General features: G+C 37.5%; 6 protein-coding genes and 1 long non-coding RNA gene across 8 annotated transcripts; 4 read left to right on the top strand and 3 right to left on the bottom strand.

Moving 5' to 3' along the window:
* The first annotated feature begins 3250 nt into the window (after nt 1-3250).
* Nucleotides 3251-3900, top strand: LOC130722655 (uncharacterized mitochondrial protein AtMg00310-like). Its single transcript, XM_057573463.1, has 2 exons — nt 3251-3602; nt 3872-3900. Exons 1-2 carry the CDS (start codon nt 3251-3253, stop codon nt 3898-3900), a joined length of 381 nt encoding a protein of 126 aa, XP_057429446.1.
* A 759-nt stretch (nt 3901-4659) lies between these two features.
* Nucleotides 4660-5001, bottom strand: LOC130722649 (uncharacterized). Its single transcript, XM_057573458.1, has one exon. It carries the CDS (start codon nt 4999-5001, stop codon nt 4660-4662), a length of 342 nt encoding a protein of 113 aa, XP_057429441.1.
* Nucleotides 5002-5154: 153 nt separating this feature from the next.
* Nucleotides 5155-6709, bottom strand: LOC130722639 (uncharacterized). Its single transcript, XM_057573448.1, has 3 exons — nt 6626-6709; nt 6309-6446; nt 5155-6195 (listed from the first exon to the last, which is right to left on the bottom strand). The coding sequence occupies exons 1-3, from the start codon at nt 6707-6709 to the stop codon at nt 5155-5157; spliced, it is 1263 nt and encodes a 420-aa protein (XP_057429431.1).
* A 4287-nt stretch (nt 6710-10996) lies between these two features.
* LOC130729957 (presenilin-like protein At1g08700) lies at nt 10997-12640 on the top strand. The gene has a single exon (XM_057581811.1). It carries the CDS (start codon nt 11084-11086, stop codon nt 12398-12400), a length of 1317 nt encoding a protein of 438 aa, XP_057437794.1. The 5' UTR covers nt 10997-11083; the 3' UTR covers nt 12401-12640.
* A 4641-nt stretch (nt 12641-17281) lies between these two features.
* Nucleotides 17282-21713, top strand: LOC130729958 (GDSL esterase/lipase At3g26430-like). The gene is made up of 5 exons (XM_057581812.1): nt 17282-17619; nt 20075-20287; nt 20627-20796; nt 20945-21215; nt 21308-21713. Exons 1-5 carry the CDS (start codon nt 17370-17372, stop codon nt 21568-21570), a joined length of 1167 nt encoding a protein of 388 aa, XP_057437795.1. The 5' UTR covers nt 17282-17369; the 3' UTR covers nt 21571-21713.
* A 615-nt stretch (nt 21714-22328) lies between these two features.
* Nucleotides 22329-23507, bottom strand: LOC130722595 (F-box protein At5g07610-like). The gene has a single exon (XM_057573372.1). The coding sequence runs from the start codon at nt 23505-23507 to the stop codon at nt 22329-22331; it is 1179 nt and encodes a 392-aa protein (XP_057429355.1).
* A 1815-nt stretch (nt 23508-25322) lies between these two features.
* LOC130729956 (uncharacterized) lies at nt 25323-27140 on the top strand. 2 transcript variants are annotated; one of them, XR_009016186.1, is made up of 3 exons: nt 25354-25560; nt 26002-26502; nt 26620-27140. It is a non-coding gene; the product is annotated as an uncharacterized LOC130729956 (long non-coding RNA). The 2 variants fall into 2 exon arrangements; XR_009016185.1 differs by having other exon boundaries at nt 25323-25560; nt 26002-27140.
* Nucleotides 27141-27366: the final 226 nt, after the last annotated feature.

Genomic DNA, 27366 nt, shown 5'->3' with positions numbered 1-27366 from the left:
CCTACCTGCTGGAATGTTGGATTTTTCAACTTCAAAATTAGATGCCCAGTCAAACCAGGTAATGTTTTTAGAGAAAGGGAATCAAAATCTGGTTTTATCAAACTTGGAGGCCCACGATAGGGAGGCCCAATCAGCTAGGAGGCCAGACTTTGATGGGGCGGGTCTGTTTGGGGTTCCAGGAACCATGGCAATTGATAATGATGCACGTGAGGAGGTACAACAAGCTTCAATTGTTGCGAACACCACACAATTTAGGGATTTTGACCCACAAATCACAAACATGGGTACCCTTCAAGAACAAGTTGTCGCCGCATCAAGGCCAAATACTCTTCAAGCACCAATGGCAGGAGTAGAACAAACCGTCCTCCCCTTGGCTCCTCCAGAAAACGAGGATGCAACAAAAATCAAAACTAGGGACACATAACTCTTGTCAACGCTGCAAGGGAAGACGCAAGCCTCAATTGATGGGTCTTGGGTCATCAAAGATGCGTCCATTAGAAAGAAGGTGAGACAGGCTTTCTACCCTCTTAGTTGTTCTTGCTCTGAATCGAATGGGAGTCAGAGTAGCCGACCAGTTTGGCTCAAGGACGTGGATGCTGAAGCCAGGAGCATTTGGAATGAAGGGTTCAACCTGGGAATTACATTCCAGGGAAACGAAGATGATATTATCAGCAGGTTGGCCCAATTGGAACGAAGGGATGAGCAGGGTGCTAGCACTACAATGGGTGCTGGACCTACAAGGGGTTCAGGTGGTGTTCCATGAAGCTACTAACGTATAATGTGAGGGGTCTTGGCAGTGTGGCCAAGAGGCGTGTGATCAGAGAGATGGTGATAAAGGAACAAGTTGAGCTAGTTTGTATCCAGGAAACAAAGTTAGAGGTTATGGATAGAGGTATTTGCGCGCAAGTGTGGGGAGACTCAGAGTTCAGTTGGCTTGCCCAGCCTGCGGTGAATCGAGCAGGTGGCCTGTTATGTATCTGGAAGCATGATCTTTTCAAGGTAACTGATAGCTTTTTTGGTAATGGCTTTCTGGGCTTGGTTGGTGCGTGGGGTAGTGATGATGTTAAATGTGTGATAGTTAATGTGTATTCCTCTTGTAATTTGGAAGAGAAGAGGATTATGTGGACAAGTTTACTGCAGTGGCGACATTTTAATCATTCTCTAGTTTGGTGTTTATCTGGAGATTTTAACGCTGTTCGGGCCACGGAAGAAAGGAGGGGGATCTCAACAGGTTCACAAAATCAGTGGAGGGAAATTACAGAATTTAACAATTTCATTGCAGAGATGTCTCTGGTTGATATTCCATTGGCTGGGAGAAAATTCACGTGGGTAAGGCCCAATGGTCAGACACAAAGTAGAATTGATCGTTTCTTAGTCTCACATGAATGGCTTCAGGTTTGGCCGCATTGTTCACAGCTTGTTCTCAATCGGGACATTTCAGATCACTGTCCATTGCTTTTGAGATGCTTGATACAAGATTGGGGCCCAAAGCCTTTTAATGTTTTGAATTGTTGGCTTCAAGATCACCGCTTCCCGGCGTTTGTGAAGCTGTCATGGGAGGGAATCCATATTGATGGCTGGGGTGCTTATGTGCTTAAAGAAAAATTAAAAGCACTTAAATCAGATATGAAGTCGTGGAACCATGAGGTTTTTGGTGATCTACGAAAAAGGAGGAATGACGCGGTGCAGCAGATAAACGACTTAGATAAAAAGGAGGAGGACGGGGGACTCTCAATAGATGAGATTGAGGAGCGGAAGAAACTTCTTCAGGAGTTCTGGTCAGTTTTAAAGCTCCATGAATCACTTCTTTGCCAGAAAGCACGATCACGATGGCTAAAGGAAGGGGATCAGAATTCCAAATTCTTTCACTCCTTGATCAATTGGAGGCGACGCTCAAATTCTATGGTGGGATTCCTGGTTGAGGGTGTGCGGGAGGAAAATCCGATGAGGGTGAAGGAGGAGGTGACTGATTTCTTTAAAAAGAAATTTGCAGCAGACAACGGGGATTGTTTAAGGCTGGATGGAGTCCCTTTTAAATCCACATCACCTGAAGATAACATATTTTTAACTAAGCGTTTTGATGCAGCGGAAATCAAGGAAGCCGTGTGGGAATGCGGAGGAGACAAGAGCCTAGGTCCGGATGGTTTCAATTTCAGATTTATACAACGTTTTTGGCAGCTCTTAGAACCAGATTTCAAGCGTGTGGTGGATGAATTTTGGCAGCGCGGAGTATGGCCGAAGGGCAGCAATGCGTCTTTCATCGCTTTAATCCCGAAGGTGGATGCTGCACAGAATCTAAATGACTTCCGACCCATATCTTTGATTGGTTGTATGTACAAGGTGATCTCAAAGTTACTTGCTATCAGACTAAAGAAGGTTCTGGGTTCGCTAATTAGCGAGCAACAGTTCGCTTTTTTAGGTGGAAGGCAGATGTTGGACAGTGTTGTGGTGGTCAATGAGGCAGTCAAGGCAGCGAAGCGAGCTAAGAAGCTAACCATATGCTTCAAAGTTGACTACGAGAAGGCGTATGACTCCGTAAGGTGGGATTTTCTGTTCTATATGATGGGACGTATGAACTTCTGCAGGAAGTGGATTAATTGGATCAAAAGCTGCTTATGCTCAGCTACTGTATCTGTTTTGGTGAACGGTAGCCCAGGAGAGGAATTTAATATGGAGAAAGGGCTACGACAAGGGGATCCTTTAGCTCCTTTTTTGTTTTTGATTGTAGCTGAAGGGCTGAACAGATTATTCTTTCAAGCAGTGAGTAATGGCAGCTATGTGGGGTTCAGGTTTGGAAATAATAATGCTTTGGAAATTTCAATGTTGCAGTTTGCTGACGACACGGTGTTTTTGGGAGAGGCGTCTATGAGTAATATTGCAATAATTAAATGTGTGATGAGGTGTTTTGAGCTGGCATCAGGTCTGAAAGTTAATTTCCACAAAAGCAGATTAGCAGGGATAGCAGTGGAAGGGAATAATTTAGCTAGGTTTGCTACTGTGTTAAACTGTAAATTGATGACAATTCCCTTTGTTTACTTGGGTATCCCAGTTGGGGGGGAAAGCAAGAGGGGCACAACTGTGGGAACCGGTAATTACTAAAATCAGGAAAAAGCTGTCTAAATGGAAGCAAAGAACAGTGTCTTTTGGAGGCAGGATTTGCTTGATACAGAGTGTACTTTCTGCCTTACCCTTGTTCTTCCTCTCGTTTTTCAAGCTGCCGGTAGGGGTTGGCAAAAGTTGTGTCCGCCTCATGCGCAATTTCTTATGGGGGGGATCAGATAATGAAAATAAAATTGCTTGGGTGAAATGGGCGGATGTTTGTAAACCCAAGGATCTAGGGGGGTTGGGTATCAAGGATCTTTTTGCTTTCAACAAAGCCTTGCTTGGGAAATGGAGATGGCGGTACTTGACGGAACCTGATAGCCTCTGGAGGAGGGTTATTAAGGCACAATCTGATGACTATTCATGTGCTTCATCTTGGTGGAATGACATAATGTCTGTATACCCTGAAGAGGCGGATGGTTGGTTCTCTTCGGGGTTGAAAAAACTGGTTGGGGAAGGAGATCAGACTAAGTTCTGGTCTGAGGATTGGCTTGGCTCAGGTTTTTTATCAGTAAGGTTCCGCCGGCTGTATAATCTGTCAAAAAATAAATATTGCAGCATAAAAGAGCTTGGGTTTTGGGAAGGTGGTGTTTGGACGTGGAGGTTTGAATGGCGACGAGGTTTGAGAGGAAGGGAATTATCTTGGTTGCAGGATCTGGAGTTAGTCATCAATTGTGGGAGGGTGATAGAAGGGCGGGGTGATAAGTGGGTGTGGGAGCCGGGAGAGGGTGGGACTTATTCTGTTAACACAGCTTACTCTTTTTTGCAGGTAAATCATTTGGCGACCCCGGTGTGTGATTTTAAAACAATCTGGTCAGCGCCTGCTCCTTCTAACGTGAGGGCATTTGTGTGGCGGTTGATGCTGGATCGGATTCAAACAAGAGACAATTTAAGGCGACGCCGAGTCCTTATCAATCCGGAAGAGTTGAGCTGTCTGTTTTGCACTACGGTAGAGGAAAGTAGCGCCCATCTATTCTTCACTTGCGCCTTTTCCACGGGCGTGTGGCAAGCACTACATAACTGGTTGGGGATTTCTGTGGCCTTGTCGACTTCAGCTGTGGCAAATTTTGCTCAGTTCACCACTATAGCAAGGAATAAAAATCAGCGTCTTGGGGAATTAACTATCTGGATAGCTGCTGTTTGGTCGCTTTGGCTTCAGCGGAACTCAATAATTTTCAGGAATGGTGTCACGGATCAAAGCTATCTTCTTGATCTGATCCAAGCTCGTACATGGCACTGGCTCAAAGCAAGATTTTGCAGCTTCACTTATTCTCTTTATGAGTGGAAATCCTGCCCGTTGGAGTGCCTTTCTTCTTTGTAGGACTGCTTCCATTTAATTTGCATCTCATGTTGGGGCCATCTCCAATGTGATGGTGCAGCAAAGGGGACTTACTTGTGGTTGTGATTGATACCTGCTACTTAATTGCTTGGACTTGTCTAGAACTTTGCTGCTACTTGCGTGCTATGTGGATCCTAGACTACTTGTTGGTTGCGTTTTTTTTTTTTTGATGCTTAACAACAAAGGAAAAGAAAAACAGAAAAGAAAAACCAACCCTACTACCTAATCACCACAGTCCCCATGGAATCAGCCAGAAGAAGACTCTCCATCCCTGGCAGGGGATGGTGCACCATATAGAAGCTCTGATCTTGCATAGCACCCGCCTTGGCCAAGAAGTCCGCGCAAGAATTCCCCTCACGTAAAATATGCTCCACTCGCACCTCCCAGTCACGCCTCAACAGGGCACAAATGTTATTCACCAAAACAGCAAAAACATGAAACTGAGAGGGGGGATCACGCACTAATGAAATAGCTAGCATGGAATCTGAGAAACAAACAACATGTCTGATTCCCAAGTCCCAAGCAATGCGTAACCCATGGAAAATCGCCAGATGCTCCATATGGAGAACCGATTCCTGTCTACCATAACCCAGGAACCCCACGATCCAATCTCCGCTAGAGTTCCGGAGGCAACCACCATATCCCGAACGCACCGGAGAACCAAGCGAGCTCCCATCACAATTAATCGCGATGGCAGACCCAACTGGCTTGATCTACGAAACCAACCTCGGCTCAGACGTTCTCTGCAACGGAGGCCACGCAAGCAAAAACAGCTCCTTTTGATCAAGAATCGATCGCAAGACTTTCTCCTCAGGAATAAAGGTGTGGTCGAAGTATGCTCTGTTTCGAGCGGTCCAAATTGCCCAGATAGCAGCAAGCGAGACCGCCTCTGCCTCCTCCACGACCCGCTTAAACCACTGATTAGGCTCTGGTAAGGCAAAGGAAGGATGCGACGCCGCGAGACCCAAACGAAGCCACACCCTCCGAGCGAACCAGCAATCACGCAGACAGTGCAAAATTGTCTCCGGGTAGAGGTTGCACCGAGAGCACATAGGAGAAGCTGCCATATTACGCTGAAACCTGAGGAGATTAACTGGAAGCGCTTTCTGGCATCCAAGCCAAACCAGGAACAAAATCTTAAAGGGGCCTTTGAGACGCCAAATCCAATTCCAATCAGCATATGCGCCAACGACCGCTGGAGGCAACCGCTCATGAATTAACCACTGATACCCAGACTTAGCAGAATAGAGTCCTGAAGAGTCAAATGACCAGGTCCAGCAATCTGGAACTCGCTCATTAAGCAAGCACCCGCGCGCCAAGATCGAATCAATGATGTCACTCGGAAGACTAGTATACAGCTGAGCCAAGTCCCAGGAACCACCCCTCACCATATCACACACAGTAAGCTGTACATCATGAATATCCACCGCTGGAACTATGGCGCCCAATTTAAAATTCCCAAGCCACTCATCAAACCAGAATGAGGAACTACCATTCCCCAGCTTAAAAGAAAACCCACCTTGCATTACCTCCTTAGTCTTCAAAATAGCCCGCCAAACAACTGAGCCACGTCTGACAGGGGCCGAAAGAAAATTCCCATGCACACCATACTTCTCTTTCACCAAAGAGACCCAAGGCTTATCCTCACCCTTGATGACTTGCCACACGTTTTTTCCAAGAAGAGCAAGATTATGGCTTTGGCATGTCTGCTGGGGGGTTATAGCTAGCTTACCTGAATTCCAGGATATAGCTAGCTTACCAGAAAGAACGTGTGGCAAGTCAGGATATATTCTGGGGGGTTATATTCTGTCTCTCTTTCTCTGCCGCAAGATTATAACCACTGAATTCCAGGATATAGCTAGCTTACCTGAAAGAATGCCATCTCATGATCAAAAGACTGTTGCACATTAGCAAGAGGAATGCTGCAATTTTCAACACAATTGGTTATCTCCTCCTGCCTTCTGCGTCTATCAAAGCACTCATATGCACATTTAAAATAGGCTTTCTGCAATTATTCAATCAAACAATCAACATGATATGCAAAATCTGCTTCTTCAAGAAAAGCAATTACCCTGTTTTCCCATTGTAAGCAAGTATGCAACAGTTATATTAATCTACATTAGAACCATTTGTTCAGAAAGATAATAAAGGACTTAAGGTACAGAAGTTCAAAACATTTAATACCAGTAAATATAAAAGCCATCTCATGTTATATGCTGCATTCATGACTTTTAAGAACAACATAATATCATGATTCATGAGTGCCATAATTTGAAACGTGCAGCATCCTAAAGTGTATATAGTGTGTTATTATTTGGATAAAAAGATTTCTTTTGGGAAATTTTTCCTCAATTTAAATTAACATAGTAATATGGAAGTTTACTTGTTTTATCCAAGGTTCACTAAAAGATAAGATGGATCCTTCTATGTGAGAGTAGAGTTTTAAAACCTTTCCTAACTCTTCCACATTTGTATCATTAATAGTGTTGTGTATGGGAGTACTCTTTGAAATAAAAAAAATACTTTTGAACCATATGTACTTTTGTCTCTTGTTCACCTCCTCTTATTTTTTCCTTTTATATATTTTCACCTCATTGGCGTTCTTAATTGAAGTCATGAACAAGATAAATGATATTCTGGGCTCAAGTGGTTAGTATCAAACAGTGAAGGTATTGATGAAAGTGACAAATTCTCCTATTCCCTCTTTTTTTTTCTTACTTCAGTTGAAACTTATAAAAGTTCAAATTATGTGACCAATATGTTTGTCTTGGGCCAGCAATATTCTCAGTCATGTTAAATGGAGCGTGCTTAAAGTGAATGACAGATTTAATATTTGCCACATAGGAATATTTATAGCACTTTGCTGTTCTGCAATAGACAATACACTTTCTTAGATTATAAAATATACTAAAGTCAGCAAAATTCCTCCAAACTTGTGTACTGCATCCAGGTGAATAAGATCTCATTTGGACTAAAGAATATTTATTGGAGCTTATTTACTATTCCCCTATTTATTCTATCTTTTTGGCTAGTGGAGCCTCTAGCTTCTGTTTGCCCCTTTTATCTAATTACATTTTAGTTCTATTGTGACATGGTTCATCTAAAGACATGCAGATTCAGAAGATTGTCAGAGCATGTGAGTGTTTGTGGGTCTAATGTGCTCTTTGTGATGTTGAAGGTCATGTAGATATACCAGATTATTTCTCATCGAAAAGGCTAATTGTGATTTGTTCATAGACAATTAGTCACTGCTTATTAAGAAGAACTTGTGAAGGATTGCATCAGGGTAATAAATCGATATTAAAACAAGATTGTGATGGATTTGTTTCCTTGACAAATATTGAAGTTAAAACCTCCTACAACTGTATCTGTTTCTTTAAAAGACATTGAAGTTAGCATAGTTGAACCTGATACAGACTGAGAATAGAATGATCACCTTGTGGCTTGTTCCTCTTTTTCATAGAACACTCTGATTAGGGACCTATGTTGACCCTTTACTTTTCTTTTTATCATGTATTTTCCTTTTTTATTAGCTAGTAGTGTTGGAAAAACCCGTACCCTGCATGCTGCAGACTGAAATGTACTATGGAGCTACTGTACCTTCACTACTATTGACTTATCAGATAACAGGTTTGCTAAACTTTGAACAACTTGCATCTGCCACCTACTGAAATAAACTCTTCAGTCTTTTGCTCATCCGTTTAGCTCTTAGGTTTTTATATCAGAACAGTTTAATTTCTATCTTTTATCTCTGCAATTGTTACAACCAATTTTTTTTTGGTATTGATCACACAAGTAAATGCAATAACATATCTGTTAGTAGGATGTTAATACATTTCAAATCTCTAATCTCTATCAATAGGATTTTCTTATTGTAATCCTATTCTGGTTTTGGTTCAATTATGTAGGTGGTTTGACATTTTTGGCTGCTCATCAACCATAAGTGATTGAGAATGAGACCTAGTGCCTTTGCTCTTTCAGTCTTTCTGTTTAGACCTGTTTTCGGAGCATGTTCATTGAGTTTTGGGGGGCAATCCCTTTGCATAGGATATGATTCTATTCTACTGTAGGATGTGGAATCAACCATATAAAATATGATGGGGTTAACTATCATATTTTCGTCCGTGTTTATAACGCAGCGACAGTAATCAAAGTTTTTTCCGGCAAGAGACGAACATTGAACTGCCTTACAAACAGGCCATGTATTATTAGTGCTTTTATTTTTATCAGATTAAAATGTTGCCTATTAATTGTCCCTGCCCATCCATATACAGGCCATGCATTTGTAATTTTGTAATTGAATAGCATTGTAGTTTGAAATGCTTCATGTTTAATTATGGTTCTGGGAGGTAATGAACGTGATCAAATGGGATTTTATATAGAGGGATTTTTTAGGGTGACTTGATTTGCATTTGGTTTTGGAGAAGTTTTAGTGAGTCTGATTTTCTGCTCACGCCTAGTTGATGTTATTCAGCACTTGTTAATTAGTTCAGATTGATCATATCAGAGAATGTGAGATACTGCCTCCTTCAACTAAGGCGTGTGTATTAACTTAATGGATTTCAATTAACAACTAACATAACATTTGGCAAATTTGTTTGGAACTTGCTGATAAATTTGGCAAATTTGTTTGAAGCCCCGTTTGGAAGAACTTATTTGAGCTTATCTGATATCATAAGCTCTTACGTCATTGTATTGTTTGTGAGAGCTTATGCAAACAACTTATGACCTACCATAAGCTGTTTTGAGCTTATTTTCATAAGTTACTCAGGATAGCTTATGAAAAAAAGTTTATGCTTATATATAGCTTATTTTCGATTTATTTCAATAAATATTTTAAAATGGCTTATGAATAAGCAGTCATAAACGCTTAATTAAGCTGTGTTTCCAAACCGGGCCTAAATAAGCCATGATTCATTGAGATTGAACTTCACGTTTTTCCCCTTCTTTCACATTAGGAGGTAAAAACATCTTTGAAATGATGAGATTCGACGTACGTTTGGATTTCTGTTGAACTCAACGTAGATCCATGTTAAAGTCAAAATGTCAAAATTCTACTTCTCCGATTTATGTTAAAGCCAAAATGTCAAAATTCTATTTCTCCGATTCATGTTAAACTTAAAGTGATAAATTTTAGCTTCTCTATTGGTGCCTTGAGATACATGAAATAACGTTGGCATTAACTCCAACACCAAAACAAACATGTACATAGTTAATTTAGAAATGAGTTTTTATTTATTTACTTCTCGTTTTCTTTTCTATATTTTTTCACCTACTTTCTCTTCTACCTCACTTGGTTTTCTAATAGTCAGGTTCATAATCTCTTCCATTAAGCCGACCCAATAATTTTTTGGCTTCAACTATAAGTCTATAATTGCTTTTCTGACTCAAAAGAACTATAATTGCTTTTCTTCTATCTTCTCTAAGGAGGAGTTTGTCTAATCGAGTTTAAACTAAAATTACTGCACACATTACAAATTCGGAAAGAAAAAAAAATGGAAATGAAAAAAAAGAAGTTTCTGAGAAAAGGAAACTCTCTCGTTTAAGGGAATTAGATTTCCCACCCCCTGTTTTAGAATTGCCACCCTAGCCTTTTTAAAAAAATGCCGGGACTACCCTCCGGGACTTAAACCTCCATACCAGTCCAGAGGTTGATGTTCTGGACTATTCCGAGAGTTAAAAGTTCGGATTCTTTAGTTACAGTTAAAATAACATGATCGGTGTCGTGGCCGTCTTGGAGGACTTGCCTAACGAATTGTTGGGTTGAAATGTTTGGTTTGTAATTGTGGTGGTGGTTGAGATTGTAATTGATGAATATGCCTTTTGGTTTGGTCTTAACTTACTGCATTCTGCTGCTTGGTAAGAGTTATCCAGGACTTTAAGTTTCGAATCTATCCAGGACTTTAAGTTTCGGATCCATCCAGGACTTTAAGTTTCGGATCAATCCAGGACTATAAGTTTCGGACTGCTTCATAATTAAATTTACCACCCCCCTTTTTTAGACGTCCGAGAGTTGAAAAACCGGATTAATATGAAACTTCAAGATTCGGATCTTTCAAACCAGATACTGTCACAAAGACAGAAACGTGAAAATGCAGTGACAATAATATGGGACAAACAGACCTCGTTACAATACTGAAGGAAAATATTCTTGCTAATAATATGGTTACAGACATGGTTACAACATTACAAACATGAATCATATTATCAATCTTCTGTTATGTCTGTTAAATCAAAGTTGGTAATAACACGAGGACCAATCCAAACAGTGTGTTCAGCCATAAATGGGGGGTGGTTGGGTGGTTGAGGAGTTTATGCAGGCCATAATGGTGGTGAGGTAGGTGAAGCTATGGAGTAATGGTGCTGAAAAAGGTGGTAGAATCTGTCAGAGGTGTCCGGAAGTTGAAGTTTCATACTAATCCGAAGGATGAAGTTTCGTACTGATCCGAAGGTTGAAGTTTCGGACTAAAACACGGAGGGGCAATATTGGTTTTTCCCCACTTTTAAATGGGGTGGGAAATCTAAAACAGGGGGTGGGAAATCTAATTCCCCTCGTTTAAGATCAGAACAAAGCTTCAGCAAGATGAAATCGGAACAATGTGAAGACTGAATCTCTCTCACAATTCACAAAACCCTAAATCAATGGAGTCGAGCGTTTTGGAATCCATCGGCGTCGAGATAATCGGCGTAATGTCACCGGTTTCAATCTGCATGTTCCTCGTCGTCCTCTTAGTCTACTCCTCCTCCACCACCACCGTCTCCGCCACCTTCCGCACCGCCGCCAACCTCGTCTACGCTGAGAATCCCTCCGACACCACCGCACAGAAGCTCGAAGGCGCCCTCCTCAACGCCGTCGTCTTCGTTGTCCTCATCGCTATCGTCACCTTCCTCCTCGTCCTCCTCTACTACTACAACTGCACCGCCTTCCTCCGCCACTACATCCGCTTCTCCGCCTTCTTCGTTCTTGCTTCCATGGGCGGATCCATCTTCCTCTCCCTCATCCAGCGCTACTCCATCCCTCTCGATTCCCCTACCTGCTTCCTGCTTCTCTTCAATTTCACCGTTGTTGGTGTGCTCTCTATCTTCGCCGCCGGAGTTCCAATTCTGGTTCGCCAGAGTTATATGGTTTGCCTCGGCATCATCGTCGCCGCATGGTTTACTCAGCTTCCTGAGTGGACCACATGGACTCTGCTGGTGGCTCTTGCTGTTTACGATCTCGTCGCCGTTTTGGCTCCCGGTGGACCGTTGAAGCTTCTTGTTGAACTGGCGTCTAGCAGGAACGAGGAGCTTCCGGCGCTTGTCTACGAGGCTCGGCCCACGGTCACCGGTGGTGGTTCTACTTTGGGGAATTTGGTTACTGGGGTTTCGGAATCGGAATCTTCTAGCATCGAGCTTCAGGCGGTTTCTTCGGTGGTTAGGAATGAGAATGAGAATGAGAATGAGAGTGATTCTGGTGCTGTTGTTGTGAGGGTTGAGGATTTGCAGGATGAGGAACGGCATAGGAGGAGGGGTGATGTGGATGATGATGAAGAAGGGGAAAGATCTCCATTGGTGGGTAATTCGGCAATGCGATTCGATGGGAGACAGGGTGAGATTGTTGGTGATGAGGAAATGTCTCCACTTGTTGAGATGACTGATATGGAGAATGGAAGAGAAATGGGGAGAAGGGATGATGATGAGGAAATTTCTGAGAGGGGGATTAAGCTTGGACTTGGGGATTTTGTGTTCTACAGTGTTCTTGTGGGTAGAGCTGCAATGTATGATCTGATGACAGTGTATGCTTGTTACCTTGCAATTATATCAGGACTAGGGTGCACTCTTATTTTGCTGTCTGTGTGCCGCCAAGCTCTGCCTGCGCTTCCGATTTCCATTGCATTGGGTGTTCTTTTCTATTTCTTGACTAGATTGTTAATGGAACCTTTCATTGTTGGGACAGCAACGAATTTAATGATGTTTTGAACTAGCATTGATTTTTGAAGAGATTGAGGCTAGAGAATTTAGACATGTACTAATGCTTTCATTGGCAAGGAATTTGTACATGGAGTGAAAGAGTTAGTACTCCATTTGTTTGTGTCTCCTTTGTAGTAGTAATATACTTGTTCTCATGAGACTGCAAGTTTGAAATGCAACCTCTACCTTACCCTTTACTTTAGAGCTTGTAAATTTTAAAGCTAATATACATATACATAGTTATATTGATACTAATGTCTCCCTTGGCTTTTTGACATGTGTGAGGTGTGCAGAGGAAATTAGAGGTGGTTAAACATTTGTTGAGTATGTCACTTCTACCTGACTATGTTTTCCGATCTTCCTTTTAAGTTTCTGCAATCGTTTTCCCTTTAATGATTTTCTATGTTGGACTATTCCTTGTTTATGCTAATAATAATGACACTTATACATTTTTGAGGTTAACATATCCTTGACGAAGCAGAAAACTATAAAGAAGACTGTTTTGTGTATGTTGAAACTGTTAACTTGAACTATAAGAGTAGTGCTGTTGGGTGATGTGGTTTTATGTATCATATTCATATGTACTACCCGATGTGCATGAAGTCATGTACAGAGTGATGTGCATATAAGTGCTTGTAAGTTCATGCATACAACTTCACATGAAATTTTTTTTATTCACAACCATTACACTTTCTTTTCTAGAGAGAGATAGGAATAGATGTGAGGGATGTGATGAGAGATATGATAGAAATAAAGAGAGAGATAGGAAGAGAAAGTAGGTGAAAATGGTTGGAAGAGACACTAAGCACAAATATATAAAAGTTGGCTACACATCATGTATTAATCTGCAAATGTATCCAACAATGCATGCTTGTACACATTCCAAACTATTATTTGTTCGCAGGCCATAGACTAAAGCATTGTTTGCAAGATATGATTGATTTAACTCTGGATACAGCAAAAGGTTCCCTTCATATGTCAACTAAGTATTGGCTAGCATGCTTAACTTTCATAAAAGCTCAATTTGTTGTCAGTGTTTACTTGAGGACCATTTTTTATTTGTGATAAAATTAGAAGATGAGAAAGGCACATGAGAATTATAATTGCTTTCTTAATGAAATACTGGAATGCGTTTTAAAGGTTTCAACTGCATTTAAAGACTCTGGCACTGCTGTTCCTGTGAATGCCCTTGATCAAGGATTAGAACTGCATAATCTTCTGTCAACTTAAGATCAGTTTTTGGATATTAGATCCTCCAAGGTTGGTGTTATACAGTATGACTGTAAGACCATAATTTCTGTATGCTTTTAACCATGAAAGGGTTTCTCGTTTTTTTACCAGGTTCTATAAAGAAGGGGCGTAAGGCATTGACCCTGTTGGCGGGTTTGATGAGCATGATCTGTCTTTGTGATTTTAGATTGCTTGAGATATTTTCTAATTTAAGTGGAAGTTCTGTTTTATTTTTGTTTGTTTGTTTATTTGTTTATTTTTCACTTATTTTTTTCTCCTTTCAGGGAGAGGTTAAACCTAATGTAATCAACTGTAACCAAATCATCCATTTGGCTATTATCATTTGGTCATTGAGCAGAATAGTATGGTAAGTTACCATACTAAGTCATGGATTGTGAATAGGAATTCATCTGTTAATCAGTACCGTGATCATGGTTATTCTTTTTATGTGTATAGTTTCTTGCGAGTTGCGACCATCATCGTCATTAAACCTGTTCATAGTGATACTTGTAGGAGTTCTGACCACCACAAATTACTAAGTAAAAGAAAAATACAAAACACTATTGTGGTTACAATCCGCGTATGTTTTCAAGATTTCATGATTTATTAAACTTGAAAATCAAAGCCTATAACATGTTCAAGTAGTAGCCTATAACAGAAAGCTTGGAAGGCTTGAAGAAGTTAGAGTTGGGATTAGAGGGCTTGAAGAAGCCGAAGTTGTAGTGAAAGGCTTGAAAAAGCCGAAAGTTAAGATCAGAGGATTTGAGGAAGCCAGAATTGAAATGGAAGGCTTGAAGAAGCCAAAGTTGGAATGGAAGGCTTGAAGAAGCCGGAAATACGATTTAGAGGGCTTGGGGAAGCCAAAATTGAAATGGAAGGCTTGAAGAAGCCAAAGTTGGAATTGAAGGATCCAAAACATTATGACCTACCACATGAACCATTAAGAAATAGATACAAGATTGTAGTATCACAATGTCAGTAACAAATTAAATGAAGAACCAATAACTATTAGGGAAGCTCCGTATAGAAACTCCACAAGACAACATTGTGACCCCTCTAATCCTACCGCTTGCCAAGAGTTTTTTTACTAACCTTATTGGTTTTTATATCAATATTAGATATGTATTTATAGTGACAACACATATTTACAATTGATACAAACATTTACAAGTGAAAAAGGAAAAGGATGAACCTTTAGAAACTAAGTTTATTAGCAAGGAAAATGAACTATTGCATAGTTCAAACATTGGATTTTTCTGGTCCAGCTTTCAAGAAGAAAGATGGACCAAAACAAATGGGCTCATATAGGAAAATCCTAAGCCAAAAAACCCAGTTCCAAGATCGGAACAGATGGGTTGCTATTGAAGGCCGAGAAAAGAGGCATTGGAAGGTTCTCAGAGGTGATGTTTCAATTTTGATTCTCTTCCCTTCCACTACCACTATGAAATTATTTCTAGTTGATTGATAGTGATTTTAATTTTTTATGTTACAGCACATGATGATGAAAGTTCACATAGGCATTGGGAAAGAGATACAGAAGTGGGAAATTTTATGAAGGGGTGAAGGGATAAGCTTCTTCAACATGATTTCTTTTGTTAATTATCATAATATGTAAATTGCATTGAATTGTTAAATAAAATTAACATTGAGTTATTTCAGTTCAAGTGCAATCAGTTTATCATCACTGCAATTAATATAAAATCAAGCATATCAAATTCATTGAGCAAAGCAAGGATTAATTAAGAAGAATATGTTTAGGGTGTGTTTGCTTGCTATTTTTTCACTATTGGAGATCAATGATCATCAACCCAAGGTGTTTTCTGTACTCTCTTTTTCGTTTCCTTTCTTCTCTGTTTTCTGCCCACTTTTGGGTTTCTCCTTGCTGGTTTTGGTCCTTAACTTTTACCATGAGCAATGTTCAAAATGAATGTATGTACTGCAGCATCACTCTACTCAAACCTTCTCTTTGCAACCATCAAGTGTATGCACTCAAAGGATGAAGGTCTAAGGTTGAGGCCTGCAACCTCTTTGGGAGAGAAGTGAGTTCTTTCTTTTGCCAAGTCCCAATTAGGAGAAATAATTTGAACAGCAATCAAAGGAACTCATCAAATTCTCAACCGAATTCCCTTTTTTCACTTTTTGTTTGTTTTCTTCTTATCTTAGTTTGTTTTTATGAAATAATAATAATAATAATAATAATAATAATAATAATAATAATAATAATAAGGGGGACAAAATTGGGTGTAGACAATTACTAATCACTAGATATTATACCCGTGCGTTGCACGGGTTTACGTACAATACTTTTTAACATTATATAAAAATTATTATAGTTTAACCAAATAAAATCAAAATATTTTTTAATTATAAATATAAAAAATTGTGTTAAGACATTTCAATAAATATAATATAGTTCTTTTTCATAGGGTTGTTCTCATCATCTTTTCTCATTCTATAATAAAGTTCTTTTGTTATAAAAAAATAATTAAAATTACTCAAATTTAATTATTAGCATAGAAATAATTTTAAAAATTAAAATGTTTATTTATTTAATAATATGAAAAATTATTAAGTGAATTTGAAATATTTAAATTACGTAAAAATGTTAAGTAATAAGTGTTTAATGTCATTAAATAAGTTTTAATATCATTTTTTATATTTTTCACGTGGAAAAGTCATTTGTTGTGACATGTCAAGACTAAGAAGAATAAATTAATTTTAACTTTTTGAATTATAATAAGTTATAACTTAAATATTCTTTTGACAAAAAATAGCATAAAATATTATCTTGTGAATTTAATTTTTTTTCAACTTATTTGGTTTGCGAATTTTTTCTCATAGCCGATAGCAATGAGACTAATCCTTGAGGCTCTACAATCACGTTAAGTGGATAGGCTAGGCCTCTCGCAATAAACATTTATTCAACTTTGGTAATTATTATTTTTCTATATTATGCTTCCTTGAGTAATTTTTCCTAATATATCATAGATCAATTTTTTTTTTCCAATAAGGCACATATATGTTATAGTTACTATTAAATACGTTTTAGCGGCATTTTTCAATTTTAAAATATTTTATCCATATTATTTATTATTAAATAATTTTAATTTTTAATATGTGTCAAATGCAAAACTTAAGATAATTTCAGTTTTTTAAAGTCAATTTTAATTTGATGAATGTTGTTATTAAATGTAAGTAGTTGAATAATTTTTGACAACACAATTTTTTTCATTTTTTAATTATTTTGTAATATATTAGCACAAAGAAAATTTATTATTTTTTAATGTATTTTAATACAAAGGTATGAGAGTTTTATGGTTTAATGTACTTAATGTAAAACTCAAGTCTCCTTTACATATATAATTTTTTAATTTTAAAACTATTTTATTTAAATTATTTTTTAATAAATATTATTTTCTTACTGAATTTAATTATTAATATTTTTGAAACACAAAACTCATGTAAATTTTAAGTTTATGAATGTTGTTATTTAATGTAAGTAGTTGAATAGTTTTTTAAAATATAAATTTTTTCAATTTTAATATATTTACCACAAAGTTTTTTTTTATGCTTTTAATTAATACAATGCAACACTTGAGTTTTGCTTATGTATTTAATGCTAAAACTCAAGTGTGCTTTACATATATATATATAGATTATTGTTATGTTATCTCTCGGCCTGTCTGTATAGTCCTCTGCCTTTTCCAAATCCCATCCCTTTCTGCTGCTGTTACCCTTCTCATTTCATATGATTATGAAGCCTTTGAGCAAGATGGTACCAGGAATAACCCTTGTGCTTGTGCTCTGTGTCTGTGTGGGACTTACAAACTCATTAAGGGAGTGCCATTTCCCTGCAATATTCAACTTTGGGGACTCAAATTCTGACACTGGAGGCCTTTCTGCTGCATTTGGACAACCAGGCCCTCCTTTTGGAGAGTCCTTCTTTCATCACCCTGCTAGCCGCTACTGTGATGGACGCCTTGTTGTTGATTTTATTGGTACCTACCTCTATTCTATCTCTTTGCTTCTTTCTTTAATATTTTCCTGACTTATTTTTAGAAATATAATCATCCATTTGTAAGAGTAAATTGTCTCGTTCCACCATTGTCGCTCCAAATTCTTCTAATTAAAATTTGAATTTCAGCACATAATATGTGAATCTGCATTATTGTTCACGATTCAAGCTCAAATGAATTCTTATGTGAGGGGTGTGTTAGAAATGAGTTTGGTTCAACTAGAACTTAAAGCTGCTATGCTATGATGAAATTAAATCTATATAGTGAAAGACAAGTTGTTACATGGTATGTAAATGCTTGGTTTTCAATTTTTTAGAAAACATAAAATCATTTTCTTTTGATTTAAAAATGTCCACCGACAGAGCGTATGGATATTCATATTATGATTATTATCGTTCTTCACGAGTGATATCAAACAAATTTGACTGTTTGTTGGCACGCCCTCCCACACAGCATGGGACAATATTTGTTTTGCTTAAGGATTCCTTCCTTAAAATATTCTTCCTAACATAGCAATTAATTCTAATCATTTTTAGCTCAATAATAGTCACACATAGAAACACGGCAGATATTTAATAGATATTTTATTTTTGGCTAAAAAGCATTTTTGGCCCCTGATGTTTCAAGTTTGTGCAAATTCTGCCCATATCTATTTTTGTCGATGTTTCTACCCCTCATATTTTCAAACAGTGCACCGTCTACCCCTCCGTCAGGGGTAGACACTGCACTGTTTGAAAACATGAGGGGTAGACGATGCACTGTTTGAAAACATGAGGGGTAGAAACATCGACAAAAATAGAGTAGGGACAGAATTTGCACAAACTTGAAACATCAGGGGCCAAAAGTGCTTTTTAGCCTTTATTTTTCTCTTTATCTCTCTCGTCTCTTCATTTTTTACTTGGGAGTTGGGATGTCTGCAACTGCAATTAGGGATGACAATTTCCACCTGTATATGGAAATTCTCGTGGGGACTGCCCCGTTTGGGGCCCCGATCCTGGGGAATTTTTCCCTGTGGGGGTGGGGATGGGGACAAAAATCCCCCCGAAACAAATTTGGGGATGGGGATGGGGATCACCCTCCCCGCCCCGCGGGGACCCCGCCCCGTATATATATGTAAAAAATTAATAATACCTTTAGTAATCAAAGTCAAGTAGGTAATAAAAAATATAAAGTATCATAGCCAATTATATAGAGTTCAAAAAAAAAATAGCCAATTATATATAAAAGTTTAAAAATAAGAATACAATCAGTCGGTTGTAAAAAAAAAGAATACAAACAGTCAATTATAAAACCCTAGATTTCTTACCACTATAAGTATAACCCTATTTCACATTGGTCCCATCCCTCTTCCTTTTCTATAACCCTAGTTGTTTTTTTTTTTGTAGAAACTTTGATTAATGGTTACTTGAAGACTTAACATTTTGGCGATGACTTGACTGCGGGATGATTTGTATTTTTACAGAGTTTAGACTTTTTTCGGCGTTGACTTTTGAGATATTTTGGATGATAGACTTCACATTTTTTTGGATTGAATGTTGAATTTTATATGTCAATTTTCTTATTTGTAGACTTAATGTTATGAATTTTGATCAATGTTATTTGAACTTCAATATACATTTTCATGGAATTTGACATGTTCTATTCTCATCCGTGGTTTCTATACATTTGTGGTCCAGGAAGAAATTTGTGTATTTTTTATATTTAATTTAGTTTTATTATATTTTTAATGATGTGTTAATGGTCCCCATGGGGACCCGTGGGGACCCGTGGGGAGGTGGGGATTGGGGATGGGGTGAAAATTTACCCCGCCGTGGGGAATGGGGATGGGGACGGGGACAAAAGAGAGATGCGGGGACGGGGATGGGGGGGCCACTCCCCGCCCCCGCCCCGCGCGGGTGCCATCCCTCTGCAATATACTCCCTCTGTTCCTAAATATAAGACCTATTCCAAAAAATTGCGCTTATTAAGAAAACATTTAATGTGACTAATTAGTGTATTGATTTTTTAAAAATGCATACATTCTTCTATATTTACCCTTTGTCATTTTCTCTCAATAATAATCATTGCATTTATATCAAAAGTCATAGTTAGTTGCATTAGTAGTAATTAATGGTAGGTGGTAACTTTGGAATTGAAAACATACAATTAATGTGAGGGGTAAATATGGAAGAATACAAAACCTTATGCTAGATTATTGTAAGAGGTCTTATATTTAGGAACATGAAAATTTTGAAACTAGGTCTTATAATTAGGAACGGAAGGAGTATGTGTCTACGGATCATTTTCCTTTTGAGTTTAATCTATTTGCTTAGACAATTGCAAGGTAGGTATTAAAAATGATAACTTGGGTGATTAGTGATTATTATATCTTGATTCTTGACAAAACAAATTGTTAATTTTAGTGTTCATTTATTTTCCCAAATTGTGGATTAAAAAGCAAAGAAGCTAGGACTCCCCTATTTGAATGCATATCTTGATGCTGTTGGGTCAAATTTTAGCCATGGAGCCAACTTTGCAACTGCTGGATCCACAATTAGACCCCAGAATACAACCCTTCATCAATTTGGTGGCTTCAGTCCTTTCTCTTTGGATGTTCAATTCAATCAGTTCAATGATTTTCAACGCAGGACTCAAATTTTTCGCAACAAAGGTATTGGCAATGCTTGAGTTTTATATTTTATTACTCTCTTACACATGCCAGTATTCATGTTTAATAGAACAGTACAGAGAATACACTTCTGGAGGTTGTTGGAATGCAGCCATCAGAATCACTTCTGTCCTTAACATCAAACATAAACTTACTGTATGTTTAAGCGTGTAGATACATGCTTAAAATTGATTCTACACTAGCAGAAGCTAAAAAAAAAGTTGCGTATATCCACAATTTTGCCTATAACGTGGTTTTTATTTTTGAATGTGTTTCCAAAGACAGTGATAGTCACTTCAATTAAAATACCTCATTGTGTCATCAATTCTTTTTTCCTCTCAGGTGGGGTATTTGAAAAGTTGTTACCAAAAGCACAAGATTTTTCCCGTGCATTGTACACATTTGATATTGGTCAGAATGACTTAACCGCTGGTTACTTCCACAACATGTCCACTGATCAAGTTAGAGCATGTGTTCCTGATGTTTTGGCTCAATTCAAGAACACAATCAAGGTAATCCATAACAAGTACTAGCAAGTGCATCAATAACGGGCATATTTGTGTCGTCATAAACCAATTATCTCAGAGTTTAGTACATGACACGTACATGAATGATTTTATATCACATTTCTAACATGTGTATCTGTTTGCATGGTTATAGTATGTATATAGTCATGGAGGAAGGTCATTCTGGATTCATAATACTGGTCCTGTTGGTTGTTTGCCATACATCATGGATCTTCACCCTGTAAAGGCACATGAAGTGGACAAAGCAGGATGTGCAAAACCTTATAATGAAGTGGCTCAGTTCTTCAACCGTGAATTAAAAGAAGCTGTTGTTCAACTAAGGAAAAAGCTTCACTCTGCTTCTATTACATATGTTGATGTTTACTCAGTGAAGTACTCTCTCATTAGTCAAGCAAAGAAACATGGTAATTAATCCTTTTGTTAGAGCTTGTTTTGGTCCATGAGAATGTGATTATGGTAGGAATCAAATAATAGTTTTGTCTGATAACTAATGCAGGTTTTGGGGAACCATTGAGAGCTTGTTGTGGGCACGGTGGGAAGTACAACTACAACATACACATTGGATGTGGAGCAAAGGTGAAGGTTCATGGCAAAGAGATCCTGTTGGGAAAACCATGTGAGGATCCATCGGTTTCGGTTAATTGGGATGGTGTTCATTTTACTGAGGCTGCTAACAAGTGGGTGTTTGATCAAATTGTAGATGGTTCATTTTCTGATCCACCAATTCCTTTGAATATGGCTTGTCATAAGCACCCTTAGCCGAATACTTTAGTCCTGCATGATGTTAGGGGGTGAGTTCTCACTGAGAAATTAAACTTGAGTTGTGAACTTATGCTCCTCTCTCAATTATTTTCTCTCAAATAAATTGAGAAATAAAACAAGTGCATACCAATTTGATTGTAGTTTTGTTGTAGTTTTATACTTGTTCATAAATCACGCTTAAGTTTACCTTGATCAAGCAAGAATTACCTTGATAGTGGTTGTGTGCTAATAGCTAACATAATATTTGACAAGCTTGTGTGGAAAGTAGTGATAAAAAAACTATCTAATTATGTAAGAACACAATCCCGCTAAGTCTAACAACTTAAGTGTGTGTTTGGAAATCTATAAGAGTTCTATTCACTTTTTGCCGAGAAGTGAGTACTAACAAGCACTCTGCACCCACCGGCATTAGCGGGTATCCAAACAACAAAATGGCAAATGACACCACATAAACCAAAATAACATAATAAAATCCAAAGCATGAGTCGAAATTAATAATCACCAAACAAATTAAACAGCATAAAACTTCAGAAACATGGATGGCTCACACATCAAGCAAGAAAGTGGATAACTGGAAAGCAAATTGCAAGACAATAATATTACTGCCAAGAAAGAAGATGGATTCAGCACCCATTACAAGAATGAAAAACTCAAAGATTTCAAAGGAAATTAACAAAGTTGTCATAACAGAGTCTGACTTAGGAGGTAAAGCATTAGAGTATTTGAGAATAAACAAAGTTTGTTTGCAACTTCCATTAATGCATTGCATCAGTACAAGTTTCTACAAGAGCTTTGCTTTCAAAATACTGAAAAATGCCACCCAAGACAAAACTAGTATTTGTATTCGTATATCTCATACCCTTCTCAAACTCACATAACTTTCTTGAAGTTTGATCTACAGGATCATAGGAAATGGCAGCTTCTCTACCTACAATGAACACCAACATTGATTTATCTTCTTTTGCTTTTGCTGTGCGAACAATGTAAAAGAAGTTCCATGTCAATGGCAATTCAACTTGATTAAGTTCAACACAGTGCCTCAATGACCACCCAGAGTAATCTTCCTTCATCTCAAAAAGATCATACTTATGAGTTTGCATAGAAATAGTAAGCATCAAATGCAATCGCCCTCCGGATTCTCCAAAACACGCGATAGATCGACGCTCCCATTCCAAATCAGACAAAGGCATTGGGTAATTTTTGACGCACTGAGTATCAACATCAAAATACACAGAGAATTCAGCTGTGCAGCACCAATGAATACCGCGGTTGCAGTAAATCCCATTAGCAGCATCCAGTTCAAATGGGGTTGAGAGAAAAACCCCGGGGCGAATCCATGAACTAGTTTTGAAGGAATATACATTGAAGACCCAATCAAACTGTGAATCCAACTCCTCACTGGGTGCAACTGAAATAACTTTACAATGAGGTGATATGGAAGGGTCAAAAACAAGATAGAGTTCAATTTTTTTGTTCCAGCATGGGTGGCTGAGCAAGTTGAAAGTGGTGAAGTCTCCGGTGATCGGGTTGCAGATGAAGTAGGCGGAAGCATTGCTCCATTTTGGGGTGCATGAGATTACGTACGCGGATGTGGAACGACATAGGAGAAGACCGTTGCAGGAACGAATCACGGTGACTTTGGATTCGTCGAGGAAATCGAGATTGAAAACACGGAGAGTTTGAGCTGTGGCAGTGAATGAGAGGATGTGTGATTGACCACACTCCGAGAAAATAAGAGAAGTGGGGTAGTGTTGGTGGCGGTGAAGAGAGTGAGACTCACGGAACTTTTGATCAGAGATGAGTGTCAACCACTGCTTCGAAACGCACTTGAGTTGGAGAAGGGATATCAGCGGCAGTCGTAGAAGGATCTCCCACACGATGTCTATACTACTGGCGATCTCCTCAGCGGAGCTTGAACTCAACTTGTTTTGCATTGTGATTTGCAATCAAAAAACAACAGAACCTGTTTTGTATTTGTGTATGAACTACTCTCTCTTTTGGTTATTTTGTTAAATAATCACTTTCATATTTTTTTCTCATGTGTATGTGTGTACTTTTTTACAAAAAATCAAAATTAAAAAAAGAACATATTTTGATGATTTTCTTCAGCTATTTTGAGTATCTTTTAAGAAAATCAATTACAGTTGAGGATAGAGAAATTAAATCAAATTTTTCATAGTAATATATACTATTTGAATTCAAATTTTATGATTTTATTCTTAAATAATTCTTTGAAGAAAAAATTCTTTACAAATTTATGTTATTTAATGTAATATTGTATAAAAAAGCACTTTTATAATTTTAATTTAAAATCACTTTTGAAGTGAAATTTACTTATTATATTTCTAAATAAACATAAATGAGTTTTTGCTTTTAAGAAAATATCTTATATAGAATAAAATAAATATTCTATACAATTTTAACATCACTATTTTATGTCGAAACAAACATATATGTGCTTCTCATAATGATTTTATATTTTAAGTTTAAATTTGAAATCAAATTTCTATCCTAATAATTTAAAATTTTAAACGCGTTTTCAGTTTATCATTTTATAATTAAATTTTACTTTAGTATTAATCTTTTTATTTTCATACACAATTTTGGTTTCGACCATTGTTGGATGAGAGGATTATTGGACAGGTAGAGATTTGTTGGTGACACCTTTTCTTTTTGTTCTTCTTTGACAATGTATACATGGGTTTCTAGTAGTGGTTAGATTGAATTCACTTTGGCTTATCAAAACAAAGTATAACTTACGAAACAAATGTTTATAAGGATACAAACTGCTTAACAACATCTTTAGCAAAATTAAAATTAATCAAAATAAGCCTTTCTCTGCCCTCATCTTTCTTCCTTAGGTTCAGGGAGTGATTCTTCTACCTACTCCTTTTACCATGGCTTTACATAATATGAAATGCTATAAAAATTTAAATCCAAGATAGAGACTTCTTAACACCCTGAAGTTATAAGATTAAACTCACATCCTCAAAAGTTGAAATATATGTGTTTAGATCAATCCAACCACTGTAAAGCAACAAAATGTTATAAAAGGTACAATCTGCAAACAGGGTTTTTTTAGGCAAATCCAAGGAACTCACATATGGATAAGATAAGATACAACACCTGGGATGATTTCCATAAAACTGCAATAAAACAGAAGCTTATTCATGTTTAAATGTTCAGAAAAGTCTCTAGCTATTCTGTTAATTTAAGATTCCCATCTTCATTTGCAAGGAAGAACAAAGAGCATGAAAATGAAGGTTTACTCGTACACATAAGCAGCTAGAAAGAAAAAAGAGTGATGTCTATTTGTCTAAATTGTACAAAACAGTTTCTCTTCATCATCAATTTCACCTTTCTAAATGTTCCTATTGGTAAGGGTTAGAAGACAGAGCATCCAGTTAATTCAGATGCAGAACTCAAATTAAGTTGGTTAAATATTTCCGAGTTGCTTTTGAAGATTCCTTGATTGTGACTTAACATTTAAGCTCTCAGTTTTTCATCTTTCAATTGCAACATGAAACTGCCATTTTATTTTCCAGTACTTATTTAAGTAAATGCTACACATGCAAAGTTAAAATATATAATTTTAGGTGAATGCTACCATACCTCAATTGTATCATACCATAGTGATGTGGGCCAGTAAGAAACGTTTGACTGTAATCTTTGACTTTTCTTTTTTTTTTCTTTTTTAAAGATCTCAAAAAACATAAAAGAAAAGAAATTCAAAAATTAAAATTGTGAGGTTGGGTTAAGTTAAACTAGTGTGGTTAACATTAATGAGCATTTTCAAAATTAACATTAATGAGAAGAGAGGAAAAATTGAGATTGTTCAAGTTTCCAGATTCTGAAGAGGAAAATAGAGAGGCAGTGTTGAAAGGAGTTCACTGATTTAGGGTTTTTCATATTCACCAACGGCGGACGGCGGGGTTGTCGGCTAGGCCGTTCTTCATCGTCGAGGGTGGCGTCTTCATAGTCAACGTGGTAAGTCCCTCTATTTTTCCCTTTTCTGTTTCAGTTTCTGAGAATTTTGTTTCCATCTTCTTGCATCTGGTACTTCCCTCTGTTCTGTCGTCGTCTGTTCAGTTTATGGAATTTTTGTTTCCATCTTCTTGCTTCTGGTATTTGGTTTGGGTTTAGGTCACTGATTTTGCATTTTCTTACTTCAGGTTTTCTGGTATTTGGTTCGTTGAGTTGACTGATTATCCTACTTCGGGATTTAGGGTTTTTGATTCTTGTCGGTTTTCATTTTCAAACGAAGGAATTCTGGTTTTAGGGCTTTTTTATTCAATTCTGTCGAAATTTATTATCCATTTTCATACTTTGGTTGAAGGGATTTTGTTTCTGGTCGGATTTTATATTCGAACTTGTTATAACTCTGGTTTTAGGGTTTTTGACATAACTGAGTTTTGCTCAATTTTATAGGTAATGGAAAGTGTAAGGGAGGAAGAAGACCATATCTATTTAGCTGATGTGTATGCTGCTGGTTAAGATAATATATTGACATTGTTAGAAAGGCACTTGTTTTTGGCCTTCAAAAGGAAATATTGTATTACCAACAAGTCTCAGCACAGTTGGGACTTCTAAATTTTGATCGTACGTATATCACAATAACATTGTCACTATAAGTTAATTTAATGAAACAACAGCTACATAAGCATGCAGCTAATCTGTTTATTTTTCAGTCCAAACTTTGGCCACTAGTCAAACAATACCATCATGATTGGCCTTTAGCTGTACAATGTTGATATGTGAAATAGAACTAAATTCAAGCATAGAATGTGGAGAGACAAAAAGTATTTCATGCTTCAAAACTCTTTGGCTCTTTGCCTCAACCGATCAAGTTCTATCTCAATCTCAAAATCTTGAAATGGTATTCCCGTGTTGGTGCTAGAAAGGCACTTGTTGTGTGTTTCTAACTCCAAGGTATGTGTATGCCAAATTTTGATGCTTCAAACATGGTTAAATGCCCTTTGGTTGTCATTTTTTAGTTATCTAATTTTATATGGTACCCCTTTAAAAGATTTCAAATACTCCTTTCAGGACTGGATCAAGGAACAACAGGCATGTATGTCCAATAAAGTGTAAGCAAATTGTGGGGAAGGGAATTTCTACTGAGCAATATATATGGAAGCATGGAATTGGTGAGGATATTGGTATAACTCTGGTTTGCTGTCAAAAGGAATGATGAAGGGCTCTATTGGTTGCTGCACGTTGTAATTTTGGGGCTGCTGGTATATGTCTCCTAAGGGGTTTAATGAATTGTTTTGCAAACTGCTTCTTGTGTTCTTTCTTTTGATCTTTTGATTATTTTCTTGGCAGCGTAAGTGGTACTTTAATGTGCTCTGTTTTGCGGCTGTTTTTTTTCATGTACTTGGGTCTAGCACCCGTTGTGCTAGTATTAATACATTTTGGCTTACCCAAAAAAATATGGTACCCCTTTTGCGCATAGGAATTCAGCGGGTTGGCTAGATGAGTAGTTGCAGCACCTTGTGTTAAGTTTTCACTTCTGCAATAATATTGTCACATGCTCTACATAGCAATTAGTTTTCACTTCATTGTAATCTTTGATATGTTCCTTTTCTCTAAACTCTTTGTTTACAATTTGATACTGTCTTGCTTAAGAAGGACCCTCTAGTTGTCAAATTTCAGTTCTGGCATGATTAGTGTGTTCTGGAATTTTAATTGTATTAACAAAAGTCGTTATCTCAAAAAATATTTTATTAGAAAAAATGGAATTTTTGTGTTGAACACAAGAGCTGTACGTGAATGAATTTCAACAAGACAACA

The sequence above is a fragment of the Lotus japonicus genome, chromosome 1 (assembly GCF_012489685.1).
Source record: "Lotus japonicus ecotype B-129 chromosome 1, LjGifu_v1.2".
Classification (NCBI taxonomy): domain Eukaryota; kingdom Viridiplantae; phylum Streptophyta; class Magnoliopsida; order Fabales; family Fabaceae; genus Lotus; species Lotus japonicus.
The sequence above is the reverse complement of the archived record's forward strand: the minus strand, read 5'-3'. Positions and strand labels throughout refer to the sequence as shown.

Excerpts from the sequence above, each read along its gene's own strand:
- LOC130722649 (XM_057573458.1), bottom strand. The coding sequence starts at position 5,001 with ATGGAGCATCTGGCGATTTTCCATGGGTTACGCATTGCTTGGGACTTG.
- LOC130729957 (XM_057581811.1), top strand. The coding sequence starts at position 11,084 with ATGGAGTCGAGCGTTTTGGAATCCATCGGCGTCGAGATAATCGGCGTA.
- LOC130729958 (XM_057581812.1), top strand. The coding sequence starts at position 17,370 with ATGATTATGAAGCCTTTGAGCAAGATGGTACCAGGAATAACCCTTGTG. Across the intron at positions 17,620-20,074 it reads CCTTGTTGTTGATTTTATTG|CAAAGAAGCTAGGACTCCCC; the intron begins GTACCTACCTCT and ends TGGATTAAAAAG. Across the intron at positions 20,797-20,944 it reads AATTCAAGAACACAATCAAG|TATGTATATAGTCATGGAGG; the intron begins GTAATCCATAAC and ends GCATGGTTATAG.
- LOC130722639 (XM_057573448.1), bottom strand. The coding sequence starts at position 6,709 with ATGGCACTCATGAATCATGATATTATGTTGTTCTTAAAAGTCATGAAT. Across the intron at positions 6,447-6,625 it reads GATGGCTTTTATATTTACTG|AAAGCCTATTTTAAATGTGC; the intron begins GTATTAAATGTT and ends GAATAATTGCAG. Across the intron at positions 6,196-6,308 it reads ATGAGATGGCATTCTTTCAG|CTAGCTATATCCTGGAATTC; the intron begins GTAAGCTAGCTA and ends CTTTCTGGTAAG.
- LOC130722595 (XM_057573372.1), bottom strand. The coding sequence starts at position 23,507 with ATGCAAAACAAGTTGAGTTCAAGCTCCGCTGAGGAGATCGCCAGTAGT.
- LOC130722655 (XM_057573463.1), top strand. The coding sequence starts at position 3,251 with ATGCGCAATTTCTTATGGGGGGGATCAGATAATGAAAATAAAATTGCT. Across the intron at positions 3,603-3,871 it reads TGAGGATTGGCTTGGCTCAG|GTAAATCATTTGGCGACCCC; the intron begins GTTTTTTATCAG and ends TCTTTTTTGCAG.